This window comes from Zootermopsis nevadensis, unplaced genomic scaffold (genome assembly GCF_977971745.1).
Source record: "Zootermopsis nevadensis isolate Lab colony 2312 unplaced genomic scaffold, Znev_1.0 Znev_ptg000006l, whole genome shotgun sequence".
NCBI lineage: Eukaryota > Metazoa > Arthropoda > Insecta > Blattodea > Termopsidae > Zootermopsis > Zootermopsis nevadensis.
The window spans coordinates 13,886,630-13,900,610 of record NW_028259138.1 but is presented as its reverse complement, the minus strand read 5'-3'; the positions used below and the strand labels follow the sequence as shown (position 1 = coordinate 13,900,610).

General features: G+C 35.8%; 1 protein-coding gene across 3 annotated transcripts; it reads left to right on the top strand.

Moving 5' to 3' along the window:
- Positions 1 to 737: 737 nt before the first annotated feature.
- On the top strand, positions 738 to 13,321 carry por (Protein-serine O-palmitoleoyltransferase por). Of its 3 annotated transcripts, XM_022066843.2 has the most exons (8): positions 738 to 1,259; positions 2,434 to 2,680; positions 4,839 to 5,040; positions 5,480 to 5,705; positions 7,208 to 7,314; positions 8,206 to 8,423; positions 9,010 to 9,194; positions 13,085 to 13,321. In XM_022066843.2, exons 2-8 carry the CDS (start codon positions 2,452 to 2,454, stop codon positions 13,115 to 13,117), a joined length of 1,200 nt encoding a protein of 399 aa, XP_021922535.1. In that variant the 5' UTR covers positions 738 to 1,259; positions 2,434 to 2,451; the 3' UTR covers positions 13,118 to 13,321. The 3 variants fall into 3 exon arrangements, with proteins under 3 accessions (XP_021922535.1, XP_087199889.1, XP_087199890.1); XM_087343763.1 differs by having other exon boundaries at positions 9,010 to 13,321; XM_087343764.1 differs by having other exon boundaries at positions 751 to 847; positions 9,010 to 13,321.
- Positions 13,322 to 13,981: the final 660 nt, after the last annotated feature.

Genomic DNA, 13,981 nt, shown 5'->3' with positions numbered 1-13,981 from the left:
AACAAGCATGAAGCAGTTTAGAAGACAAAGAATTTTAATTTTTATGGAAGAAATTGGTATTCGAAGAATCGAAATTACTAGTGCGTACAAAATTCGATTTTGAAAATACCGTTCAGCGTACTTTGTACTGATATGAACTCGGTTTCAATTTTGTTTTAAGTTTGCTAGAAAGAGTATTTCAAGTAAAATAGAAACAAATTCAACTGTTTGCTATTAAACTCCGCATTTATTGGAATGAATGAAAACAGTTGTTTGTCTTCCACTTGTATTGCTTAGAAGCAATTGTAAGTCTGCTGTTTGTTTTTGTTAACAAAATTCGGGAATATTAACTTTCGCCATACGAGTGTTAAAGAGGATTTATGACGACATTGCTCATTTTTGGAGATTATGAAAAGTAGGAAATGTTATGGAATATTGAATGTTGTGTCACTACAGAAATGTGAGAGACATGCAAATATTAAAAAATACTTTATAAAATCAACGTTGAAGGGTTTCTGCAAAATTGTCTTCCAAGAACTGAACAAAATAATGAGTAATTTATCAATTACGTTTGTAGAACTGTGTAGGTTTAATAGCGGGCATCCTTTTACCCACTGAACACTGCTGTCGAACCCTCTACGACGTCGTGTTACAAATGAATGAATAATAGATGGCAGAGTAAGGACGTTGCCAACTATTAGAAGAGAGTTATCGATTTGTATGTTGGTAATTTCTGTCACTGATTTCGATGTCTCGATCTAATGTAGGTTTTCGATGGTGAAAACAGAAGTCTTGTTTTGTTTGTAAACTGTAAGAATAATAACCATCCTAAGAAATTCCTTTTACAGCTTAGTAATAACAATTTTAAGTATGTTTCTCTTTGAAATATACTTTGATTTATTTGTAGATTTTCCAATACAATTATGTTGTAGTTTGTCGTCATGTGGTTTGACATTTACTGTATACCGCATCAATTGAACTGTCTTCATTCCACGTATTTATCAAAAAATCCATTGCAGTTGTCAAATATTGGCACCATTTGATAACGGTGGTACGCGTTGTGATTTTTTTATTAATATTTTGGGGGGAAAATTGTTCTTCCCTAATGTGTGTACATAAAACTTCGTTATTTATGTAATGTGTAATTTATAAGTTGTCTATTGGAGAAAGGGTTTAATTTGTGGTACTGACATGGCCTGAAGCTGTGAACTGTTGATAAAAGTGCCACTATTCGTGGCCCCTATTGAGCGAGATTGAAATCTTTGTATTACCTGCAGAAGGTGAGTGAGTGTTATTTGAGTAGTGTGAAATAGAACTTTATTGTGAATTATACAATTTTTTAGTACACTTTTATTTCCTAGGTGTTAGACTCAACGTAGTAGCTACAATTTAAGAAGAGTAGAATAGATTTTATTTACATTCCATAGATCTTTCATAGGCCTAAGTCAAGGATGTGGAACAGGTCATAGCACAAATACAATACTTGTTTCTAGTACAAATATAAATACATAGTTATAATATCTATATACAATTCTTTTAAACTACGGTATTACAGCAAAATAATTATGATGAGAAACCATCACCATTATTACTTGCACATATTTACAATAGTTGAGACTTTTTGGGTAATGTAAATTCTTGGGATGCCAACAGTTTTAAGTCTTTGTAGTTCAGATGATGATGATGGTGAACTGTGTCAGTTTCTTTTCAGCAGTTGGCTATGAATGATTAAAGTCTATCATATAAGCTGTCTGTATTTTGTTGTTTGGATATCTTGGTGTTAAAGTCATGAAGTATAACATGTTATACATAATTATGGAACACAAATGTGAGTGAAGCATTTGATTGTATAAATCATGACATATTTCTATTGATACCAAATTTTTTTAAGTCAGGGTAAAGCTAGGCAATGATTTCAATCACAGCTTAATGACAAAAAACAAAGAATATAAATTTATCTCCCAATTCAAATTATAACACATACTCAGACTGACGCATTGTAAAACACGGGGGTTTGTCAAGGTTAATATCTGGTTCCCCGCTTTCCTGATATATGATTTATAAAAAACAAGTGTCCATTTTTATATAGATTATGATGATAAGTGTTAACAACTAAGTTCCTTGGTATACAAATGTAAAATGCACATTCAATATATTATCTCCAAACTAAGTTCAGCGTGCTCTGCCACGAGGACAGTCACACCGCTGTTAAAAATAGATACTATAAAATTTGTTTATATATTTCCATTACATCATGTCATACGGAGTTATCTTCTGGGAGGAATTAAGCAAATAGCACAGCAAAAGGGTATTTATGATACACTTGACAGTTACGGACATGAAACATCGCACATGTATCAGCCGAGTAATTTCTTACTTGCGTACACAGGTCCTCAGTTTGGCTGACTTGTTACACAGATGACATGAGATTTTATTTACACATTTGCCCTGCAGGTGTAATCATGCATCGCCATGAATGATTTTGACTATGATCTCTTTGATGACATGGAGGAGATGTCTCCCATGTATGATGATTCATACATGCCTGGTGCAAATTTGTGGTATGAAGAAGACGTGGATGAGGGCGTGAAGGTCAGTGAGCTGCTGGAACTCTGCATTGAGCCCACTGTTCAAGATGGGCTGAGTCATGTGGGGAAGCTGCTTTTGTGGTGCTTCCTCTTTAGGGCCTCAACTCAGATAGGTGAGGTTTCAAGTGCCTCCTCCTCACCCCATTAACATTTCATAGGGTGTTGGTAACTGTGTGTACCGCCATCTTTAACATTCAGTAAGTCAGCATGTCATTCACGAAGTCACCATATCGGTCTCATTTGATATTGAAACTTCTCCTAATCATCGCTAAAAGACTAAATTTTATAATGGTGATGCATCATGTTTTTATTGAAGTAGAAACCACACTATTAAATATTTTTTTGAGGAAAGTTTGTTTTTTAAAGGGTTAGTAACAAAGTAAGGCCATGAGTCAGAGTCATTCAGAAGCTAATAGTTCCTTAGCTAATTAGGAGTGCCCACCTTTTATGAAACCTGGATGTTTATAACAGGAGTCTGCCACTGAACCCTACAAAATCCAGATGAATCATATCCACATCTTCAAACCCTGTTCTTCCATGTGTGTCAAAGTTTCCCAGGTTTTCAGACCAAGATTCTTTTTGCATTTCTCATCTGTCCCATCTCATTCCCCTTTATTTGGTCCTACTAATAATCCACTTCATAACAAACTAATTTGACATGAGTGTACAATGTCATTAACTTATTACTCCCAGATTATCTGGCAAGACTTTCATTATCAAGCATGATCAGGTAATTAGCACTCCTTCCTCACATTTGAGAGATCTTGTGTCTGACTGACACGTTTCATGATTGTCCTCAGTCCCTTCAGGCAAGTGACTTAAATTAGGTCATGACCATTTGCTGCCATGTCTTTATCCACTTATCATTCTGTCATTTAATGCTATATGTTTTGTGGTACTGAAGGCATCATTAATCCTTGAAGCCGAGTGGTAACCATACACGCCACCTGCTTTAAGAATCAATAACATTTAATTTTGTATTTATGGGTTTCATATTTTTCTCAGTATAAACAGCAGTTATTTTCTTAAACAGTATTAAGTAATTTATCTTTCTAATGGTGAAGATTTGTTTTCTTTGTGGTACAGACTGAATTATTAAGTATTATATTAACAAGCTTAAGCTTCAAAGCTTTAAATAAAGTCCTAATAAATAATAGAGACCTGAAGTTCCAAGTTTCCATGCTTAAAGCACACCTGGAAACTGCTAAATATTTGTTAAACTTGGTTAAATAGATTATTCTTTTTGTCTGTTCAGAAATTTCAAGTAAAGATGCCTGGAAAGTAGAAGTGATGTGGTAAAAGTGAGTATATTGATTTCTGTTGTAAACAGCTTGTTTTCCAATTCTAAAAAGATAGATAAGTTTCTGGAGTGTGAGGATGTAAACAAAGGTATCTTGTAGGCTTAGAGCTTGGTGTCAGACCTTTCACTATAACGCAGGCCAGTTACAGGCACACATATCAACTACACTGTCATATAATTGTGTTACATACACAGCACCAAAATAATAATGCGGTATCTTGTAATTTGATGATCCTGTGAAATCAAAATGAAGCTAGACTAGGCCCTGTAAAAAGTTCTCTGATTGACATACAGTGCCAGACCTCTTATCTGGAAAGAGTAGGACCTTGGGCTTTTTAGATTTTCTAGATTTTGAATCTTAAAACAGAGGAATCTTAATACATACAAAATAAATAATAAAAATTATATGTTCAGGTATTCTTTATCCGCAATTCATATTTTGTTTTTCATGAGAAATAGAAAAGCCTCAATTCTGAGGTGGTATCTCATCGTCTAAAAAACACATAAAAGCCCACGACATATGCCCTCCATTGATTCCAAAAATGCAAACAACCAAGCTGCCTTCTGCTAAATCGGTTGACACGAATGATGGCAGACGAGTTTCAGACGTTTCTTCGCACCTGCTATCATGTGCCTTGTGAACCATTCAGCTTCAGAGAATTGATGATGTCTAGGGTTAAAAAGCAGACATTTGTAAAAAAAATATGTCTCTGCGCCAACTGTCATTATTTGTGTCAGTCTGTATAGCAATAAGATGACCATTGATAGTGGCACCACTCATACATGGTGGCGACTCAAAGAACCACGAAGCACCATTTATAAACATGACATGTAGGAAAATACCACTTCAAAAATACAGATATTAGGTCTTTCCATATTTTGGGATGCCGGATACGGGGTCCAGCACTGCACAACTATTAGAACTTACTGATATTAAGTACCGGCAGCTGATGTGAACTTTATTTTTACAGTTACCGTCCCTACATTGCTGTGCCACATCATTTCTTCTGGTACAGGCTTGCTGATACTTCATCATTTCTTTCGGTCCACCATGTACTACATCGTGGGGTTTGCAGTTGGGGCGTACTTGTGTCTGTTCCTAGTCTCCTGCCTCTTGAAAAAACACAGGGGCCCGATCTTAGGATTGGCATCAATTGTGTTTCTTATTGTATGGTGAGTGATGCTATCATTTGAAAATTGCAACACATGAACAAAGCCCCCGTTTCATACAGACATGAATGTTTTGTATGTTTGCACATGTGCCAGGTAGATCACGTGCCCCTCCCGTCAGTTACGCTGGATTCATTTTGGATAAACTACGAGCTTCCTGTATATAAGCACATCCTCTTAATTTTGTTATCATAAATTCCAATCACATTAATTGAATTCATATGAGTTTATTGAAACTTCATGCACTGTGTAAAACACTCATGTTTTGATATTTGTATCACAAATAACAGCCGATAGCAGGTTGATCATTTTCGCATTTTTTGTTCTTGAAATATAATTAAGAGATTGAGAATATGTATCATGGAATTGGTTTTAAAGTAGAACACTGGAACTTGAGGCAATATTAAGTCACCTAATGGATGTATTTCTTTATTTTTTCTAGTGAATTGTGTTTTGTAAATAAAACAGAATGGCACAAAATCCGTGGTGCTCAGATGCTTGTAGCGATGAAGGTGATCTCAATTGCTTTTGATACTGACTTTGGGGCTCTGCAGTGTCTTCCTTCTCCCGCTGAATTCACGGGCTATGTTCTTTGTGTTGGAACATGTGTCTTTGGTCCTTGGGTACCATACAGGGACTACATATCCATCTTCAATAAACCTCTTTGGGTAAGCATCGCAACATGTATGGTAAGGGTTCTTAACCTTTCTTGGCCAGGATCCACATTAAGTTCGGGAATCAGTTCTATAACCCGTGGATCAATTTTGAATTAATAATGCATTTCCTGTTAATAACTTTACTCTTGTCAACAAATAAAGTATATTGTTATTAAAATGTAATTGACACAAAATAATATGATTAATAATTTATTTATTAGTAGTTTTGTAAAAGCATAAATGTTGGAAGAACAGCACAAAATTAAAACAGTTGTCTGTATATTAATGAGAACCTTGACTTTGCAGAAGCTTCAGAAGCTCGTCAAATCGTGGTCACGCACATGAAAGGCTTCGTCTAAAGTCACGCTCTGCTTGTAGTTGGCTTTGGAGCTTAGGTTTTGTGATGTAAAGTGTTTAACAACCTGCTTTACACAAGTAGATTTTAGAAAAGGAAGAACCTCATTTCCCAGAATTGGTTTTTCTTTTCCCGCTTTGATCCAGAACACACTCAGTGATTTCCTTTGTTTTTGAAAATTGTAGCTTGGAGTCTCATCATTTTGGATCTCAATAAGCTGCTTTTCCAAGGTCAGCAGTGCTTGAAATTTCATCGGCCAAGTCTTTGATGCCGATGTCAAATGGGCCATGCACCAAGTTGTATTTAATCACGTCCTCCAGGATATAACAGTCAAAGTCAAGATTTAGTTCTTCCAAATGTTCCATGATAGTATTTTTACCTCAGAAAATTCAACATTTTCATCTTCCGAAAGAAAGTTCAATGTAGGAAAAGAAGCAAATTTGTTTCCTTCCATTTTCCTCTCACAATTTCAGCTTTCCTTTGAAAGCTTTCAACTTCTTTGTTAGACCAACCAGTGTCTGATCGTGGCCTTGCATCGGAATATTATTATAAATCACAAATTATGTTCATTTGAGGGACTTTGGACTTTATTCTAAGCAACTGTTTTGAATCTAAGTTGTGTGTAGCCTCACAGTCATGGTTCTTTGTGGTTGTCCTCAGTCTGTTCATGAAAATGCTAGAATAAGTACCTTCAAATAAGTCATGACCACCTCCTTCCATATCCTTTTCTTAATCTCCATTCATAATTTTCCCATTTCGTTTGCACGTATATAACCAATGCATCAAAGCAGTGTCGTTAAATATTCTAGATACCAAAACGTGTTATATTTGCTTTTATTTATCTAACAACAGTTGTTGGTTCTCAGACCTTTACATGCCAGAAACATTTTCATAAATAAGTACATAGACCTGGGCTAGTAATGGCTTTTTTTCCATTTCTTTGGCAAATGTAACCTCACAGGACATGACATTGCCATAAGCACAAAAGGAACTTGCATTTGTTCTGGGTTGTGACACCGTGCAGATATCTTCTTCATTGCCGTGAGAACCTCAAATCTCACGGAACTTACGCGTGTATGTATATGCTTTCTATTTACATATTCATTTTAGTTATTTATTTATTATTTACACAGTTTATATTAGTACTGTTGCGTTCTAGGACACAAAGTGGCTGTGGAGGATCTTTACAAGTGTGTTACTGGCATTTCTGTTCCTAACCGTATCAACGTGTTGGGTTTACTGGCTCATACCAGATGGAGCTTGGAGGTAAGCTTGTAGTACAGCGCTTCTTGTCTTCCTCAGTCATTCATGATACGATCAAAAAGTGTTAAAAGGAGATCAGGACTTCTTCCTTTCCGGCCTTCAGAAGTCACACTCTGCCATCTTCATTTCCCTGATATTATTAACCAAATTTTATGCTAAATCAGCATAGTATTTATCAAGATATATAAAGTATATGATTAATCTGTTTTGGTTTCTGATGAGACTTTTAGTAAACATTTATTATAATATATTTGTTCACCTTTCTAATACAAATATGAAGAGACATATTATAGGTATAAATAAATAAATAAATTGAAAGTAAAATAAAGCTGTCCCACTACACACCATGTAGGCGCTTGGGGGGGAGAGGAGTATAGCTCCTACTTATTCTAGACCTAGGCACTAGATGGGAGTGAGTGGTCAGCGTCATGTCCTAGCCACACTTTACCCCCAGGAAAGGAACCTGGTACCCATGGGATAGGAAGCTGGGTAGGCCCTAGAACTGGTCTGGACGCAGGGGCTAGAGTAAAGATCCTCTGCCCCCGTCGTAGATCGAACCCTGCGTGTCCGTCCATTCATGCATCTATATTACATTCCATTACATTTATGATCTTGAGATTTATGTTCTTTCTGAAAATTCTGAAGTTGTTTTCTTATGTATTGTAATTGAAATAGTAAAAATAAATATATCTGTAAATACGCAAACATATACCAAAATTAGATACACTCTTACCTGATAACGATTCTACTTGTGCCAACATGTATATTAAAAGTGTTTTAAAATTCTAACATTTTATAAACTATTTAGAAATGTATAGTATAAATTAGTATATGCTTGGTTTACCAAGGAAATAAATTCATACTAAAGTTTCTGTTGGTACATGTTTCACGCAGGTGGTGGATAGCATATCGGGATGCTCTCTCATTTCGATCGAGTCATTACTTTGTATCCTTCTTGTCAGAAGCATCAGCACTTATGTCTGGGTTTGGACACCACGAAGATGAACCGTGGGGTCTGTCTGTTGCACGACCACAGTTTATAGAGATTCCGCGTTCCTTGGTCCAAGTTGTTGTCTACTGGAATGTGCCCATGCACAGTTGGCTCAAGAATTGTAAGTATGTCGATTGCTTTGCGCACACGTGTGAAAAAAAGAACCGCTTCCTTCCCACCCTTCAAATGCATTTTGTGTATTCACACATCCTAATTTTAATATTGAAACTATATGTTATACATGAGTAAATATAGTTGTAACCTTGATTTTGACCAAAAGGTTAGGTTCTACGAGTGATTTTGCTGGAAGGTCTGAGCAAATTTTTCTTTTAAATTTTTGCTCACTGCCAATATTTTTGGGTAAAATTTTGGCACTGCATTTTAGTTTTAATCAGTCTCACATTTCTTATACTAATGTGCTTCCGAACAGTTAATTGCTCGTCATTTCTCACCATTTCAGTCATTTTTTCTGCATTTGGCACAGTTCCTGAAGTTGTCAGATCTTTCATCTGTGTTTTCCCTCCAAACAAGCAAATTCTATGCAAACGTGAAACTTACAGCAGCAGTTTGACACAAAGCTAAATCATGTCGTGTTATCCGTCAGACCTTGTGTGGTGAGGTTGATGCCCCGCAGTACATTGATAAATACATATTGGAGGTTAAAACAGAGTGTTTTTTTAAATATCTTGCCTACATACCCTTTCTAGATGTGTTCCGAACGACGAAGCCGCTGGGCAGCTTCGCAGCCATTCTGTCCACGTATGCTGTGAGTTCCCTGCTTCATGGACTGAACTTTCAGCTGGCAGCTGTTTTACTGTCACTTGGAGCATATACTTATGTGGAATATGTTTTGCGGCAGAAGCTTTCTGTTGTATTTGGTGCCTGCATTCAGGTACGTCCTTGTCGGAGGGACTGTTCCCATCGCAGTAAGGAGAAGTGCTGGACAGTTGTGCTTGGCAACGTGGGTCTTGGTCTCGTTGTGATGTTCCATCTGTCCTACTTGGGTGTTATGTTTGACATGTCATCAAAACTCCAGGAAGAGGGCTACAACTATGCCCATACCTTGGCAAAGTGGTCAATTCTTAGTTATGCTAGTCACTGGGTAGCTTTAGGTACTTACATATTTTACCTACTTGTGTAATATTTTCAGTTTTGTTTTATTTTCTCCCCACAATGAATCAAAATTTGTTAGAATCAACGTTAGTTAACTGGCCTGTTCAAGAAGTTTGGTTCTGGTCTCCCACCGCGTAGTATTTTCCCAAATTTAGAACAATCGAAATGTTACAACTGCCAAATCATGCAGTATTGACCATAATGTTTCTAGTTATTTTATAATGTCTGCACATACTCATATCTGCTGTGAAGCGGGGCTGCAGAATGAAGATCACAAGTTTTAGAGCTACAAAACAGGTCCCTTCCACAAAGTAATCGGACATAATGTCTCTGGGACTGGATCTGCCTCCATCACCAGGTAAGAAAAGAGAAACAAAAGGTCTCCTACTCTGTGAGGGCCTTAAGAAGGAACTAGCCTCCATGCCTGGACACCTACTGAAGTCCAAGCTAGGTATATATACTCCTCGTCACTATTCATCTGTGAGAAACATGAAAACCTAAAACCTGAATAAAAATCCCAGAATCTATGTTGTGCCGTGTGGTAGTGGGCTTTCTGCTGCCTGGTGGCAGTACAAGTTCATTTCCTCCACTAACAATGTAGAAGAGTTCAAAGTATCCTAGGGGAGTAGAATCATCTTTGATATTTGGCACAGCATTACAGTCCAACCTGACATTAGGACCTGTAAATGCTGAAACGAGTCTACTATCACTTCCTGTTTTCCATATATCACCATTTGTATGCTCTTTTGAATCTGAAAAACCAGTGGCTCCTCATCTCCTGCAAGCTCCTCTTCTGAATCTGGTTCTAGACGTAGTTCTGATTCGATACAACCGTCACTCGCGTAGAGACATTTTCTCAAAGGCTTTGTCATTTCCATTATGAATATGAGAAGACAAACTCAAATACAGGGGAAAGCAACTGACCATGGCCACCCCCACCACTGTTAGAAGTGAAATGAATCTGTATGTCAGCTTGTTAGAAAGTGACTGAACCATTTTTTAACTCATATTTGACAAGGAAGATTGCTAAAAAGAAATATTCACTTGCATCATTCTCCTAATTGAGGTTACATATATGAGAATACATTTCTTTGATTTTATATTGTCTGAAGCTTTTGACTGCAAGAGTACGTATTAATAATGTGAAATATGATCCTTTGCCTTGCTTTCCAATTTGTCGTCTTCATAAAACAAAAGTGTACTTCGTATGAACTTTATAGGCATACGGAATTCATAATCTCTCCCTAGACATAATTTACTTTGCACAGTTACATTTCCATTTAACATGATGACTTGAGAGGTTTTTGACATTTGGTAGTTTGCCAACATACAGAATATAAAAATATTATGTTGTATTTTGCACAAAGAACATCCCTCATTTATACACTATCTCTTCAGTGCTGATCCTCAAAGCAAATGAGGGTAATGGCCAAGTTCTTTTCCTGAGGTTATTTCCGTCAATTAGACATTCGTCAGAACCACATACAGGATATCAAATCAGGGGAGGTACTGAATAAACTAATTCCCACATTGTCCTTTACCTTGTATCAGTGTGTTCCTTGATACCCCTACAGAATTCAAGGTTAGGTTGTGATGCTCAAAATCCTAGGTAAATAGGATTTCCTTTTAACTGCTACTTGATATATAATATTTGTGTGTCCTTTTGTATATGTTTAGAATGCTGAAGGAGTAGTTTGTTAATATTGCATACTTATAATAACGGAGTATTTCCATAATAGAAACTAATGATGGACGGGTTTATGACATTTGAAAGTATAAATTGTAATTGTAATTGCAGCAATGATTATTACTAGTCACAGACCATTAAGCTGCTCAATTACCTACGAAGCCAGGCTACTGGGAAATGTCAGATTGAATTTGTTACGCGTGAATATTTGTGGTTAAAACCTTGTGAAATCTGAAATGGTTAATTAATGCCTGGTGACACTGAGAACAAAAGTTTTACATAAATTTATGCAGTGATATTTTAATGACTTTTATGGTATTTTAATGACTTTTCTTTTCTCTTAAGTAGATACTTCTCTTGATCCTTTAGCAGACTGACATAAATGCAGTACTTATGATATTTACTTGAGAACATTAAATAATGTTTTCTTCTTTGGTACTTTGAACTTGTTTTGCAGTTATTTAACATGTTAGAACAGAGTGCTAATGAAATCCCAACAAAGGCTGTGTGTTTCTAAGGTTAGTACATGTTGTAATGACTAATTACATTAACAATAAACACCAAGAAGAAAACTGCTCAATTGGTTCATGTAATTACCAAAATTCAGAGTGCATGATTCATAATATGTACTTTTCACCGAATATATTGTTCAAACCAAGGAGTGTAATTTGCAGGGCATGTAACATGCACGAGATGAGAAATGCATTCCAAATTATAAGAAATCGTGGAAGAACTGGGCATAGATTGATATTAAAATGGTGGCCGGATCTCATGAATATGGTAATAAAACTTTTGACACAATGAAAGGTGGGGAAGTAGACTAACAATTGGCTTCTCAAAACATTACTCCTGTTACTCAACCTCCCCTTCTGTCTTAATTACAAATTATGTCATGTTAAAGAAATATAATGTGTTTACAATTTTGCCGCAAATACATTATGAGAATGATAATGTGCTACATCATGATCCCTTTAAGATTGCAGGTTTACCAATAAAGGGATTACAAATCACACTTTGTAATTGGATTTAAATACAACAAATGAAAAATTTTAAATCAGCTTTCTTGAAGCCTGTTACTACCTCCAGAGTCCCTAATAATCGATACATTAATGTGATCTTGGAGACCAACAACAGAGATGCAATCAAGATAATTGCAGATTGGCTCCAGCAAATATGGCAGATGTTCAGGCAATATTCTGAAATATGACAACAGCCTCCTCTAAAATCCCAATCTGTATAATTTTACCATCACTGCACTTTTCTGTAATTTAATGTCACTAAGTAGTGCAACCTGACAAATTAAAAGAACCAAACATTCAACTACAGAGGTTAGTCCCCCAATGTAATCAGGGTGTTTGGGGTTCATATCTTGACATGGAAAGTTACTATACTGAGATTTTATGGTTTTCCTCAGTACCCACACACAGTACCTTCAAACTACATGATGACCATTTGTAGGTCATTCCAAATTTAACAGCCATAATGGCATTCAATGCTGCATAAACTTTATAGTTAGGTAATTACAGAACTTGCTAAACAATCAGATTTACTATAACAGCACATGCATATATAAGTGAAGGAAAGTGGGAATGTATTTTTATTTGACCATCACTGTGTCAATGTTTATGCAAAACAAATTACACTTCTGAATCAATGGAATTGCATTTTGGATGAAACTGTACACCTCCATAAGTCCCAAAGTTGTTTTATGTAAATAAAAACATTTACATACAGCTCCCCTTTTTGTTTCATACCATGGTGCTCTATTTTATAATTTGATAAAATAAACTACATTTTAATCACACAATATTTTAGTTAAAGCATGAAATCCATTTCAGTATAACTACACAATCCTCAGTGTCTCACTTTTAACTATGTTAATGTAAAACGTAAATGTCTCGTTTTTCCTCAAATACATGACAGATTACAACATATCAATACACGTGACAGACAACTTATACAGATCAACATGTTTTTCACAGGCCTCAACTTTATGGATCCACTTTGCGCCATAAACTGGAACACTGACAGTCAATACAGCCACATGTGATCACAACTTACTAGAGTTACAAAGTGAGACAATGTAGATATTTGTGTTACTGTAACTTGACTATTAATGTGTGTATAGAGTATAGATCACTTACTTACAGAATGTGGCTAGATTTAATAAATTGTAATACAAAACTTTATAATCAGAAATAAAAAGGCATTGCCAGGAATTTGAGTATCAAATATATTTTCAATAAGGGCTAAAAATAATTATCTAACAACTTCTGCAAGTGGTTAATTCATTTGGGAATTTAAGTAGGCAATGAATGCAGGCAACAGTACTGAAGTCATGACAAAAGCACACACTGATTATTTATAACTGGTTATTCACTATTGGCAAATACTTCACTACACTGTTTGCATTCTCCTTCACAAGGTTAATACACTTTAATCCAAAACATACAATAAGGTTAGCTCATGAAAGAGTTAAGATATGCCAAGTTTTAATTTGTACATACAAATTTGGATTTCTGTTGTGCTTAAAATATAATACTGGATTATTCAGAATTTGTGTACTTTAACATTCCAGTTTTGCCTTATACTTTGTGGAGGTGACGGTAATGAAGTAGAGATCAGAGACAGCAGCCATGACTCGAGGATAAATACAAAAGACCAGTCAAGTTGAGAATCAAAACCCACAACCAACATAAAGCTGGAATAGTATTTGCCATGTTACTAGTTTCGATACTTGGTAAATGACAACTTAAATGCAGAATTTCAAATTATCACTAGCACATCTCAGCATTTTAACACTTTCCTACCAAACAAAAATTGTATCCCACCTTACAGGTTTTTTAATCATAAATTCAGATAAAGTACTCTAAGATAAG

Bases quoted from the DNA above. Each gene is read 5' to 3' on its own strand.
- por (XM_087343763.1), top strand. From the start codon at position 2,452: ATGAATGATTTTGACTATGATCTCTTTGATGACATGGAGGAGATGTCT. The intron at 5,706-7,207 runs GTAAGCATCGCA...GTTGCGTTCTAG, and splicing joins TCTTCAATAAACCTCTTTGG to GACACAAAGTGGCTGTGGAG. The intron at 7,315-8,205 runs GTAAGCTTGTAG...TGTTTCACGCAG, and splicing joins ATACCAGATGGAGCTTGGAG to GTGGTGGATAGCATATCGGG.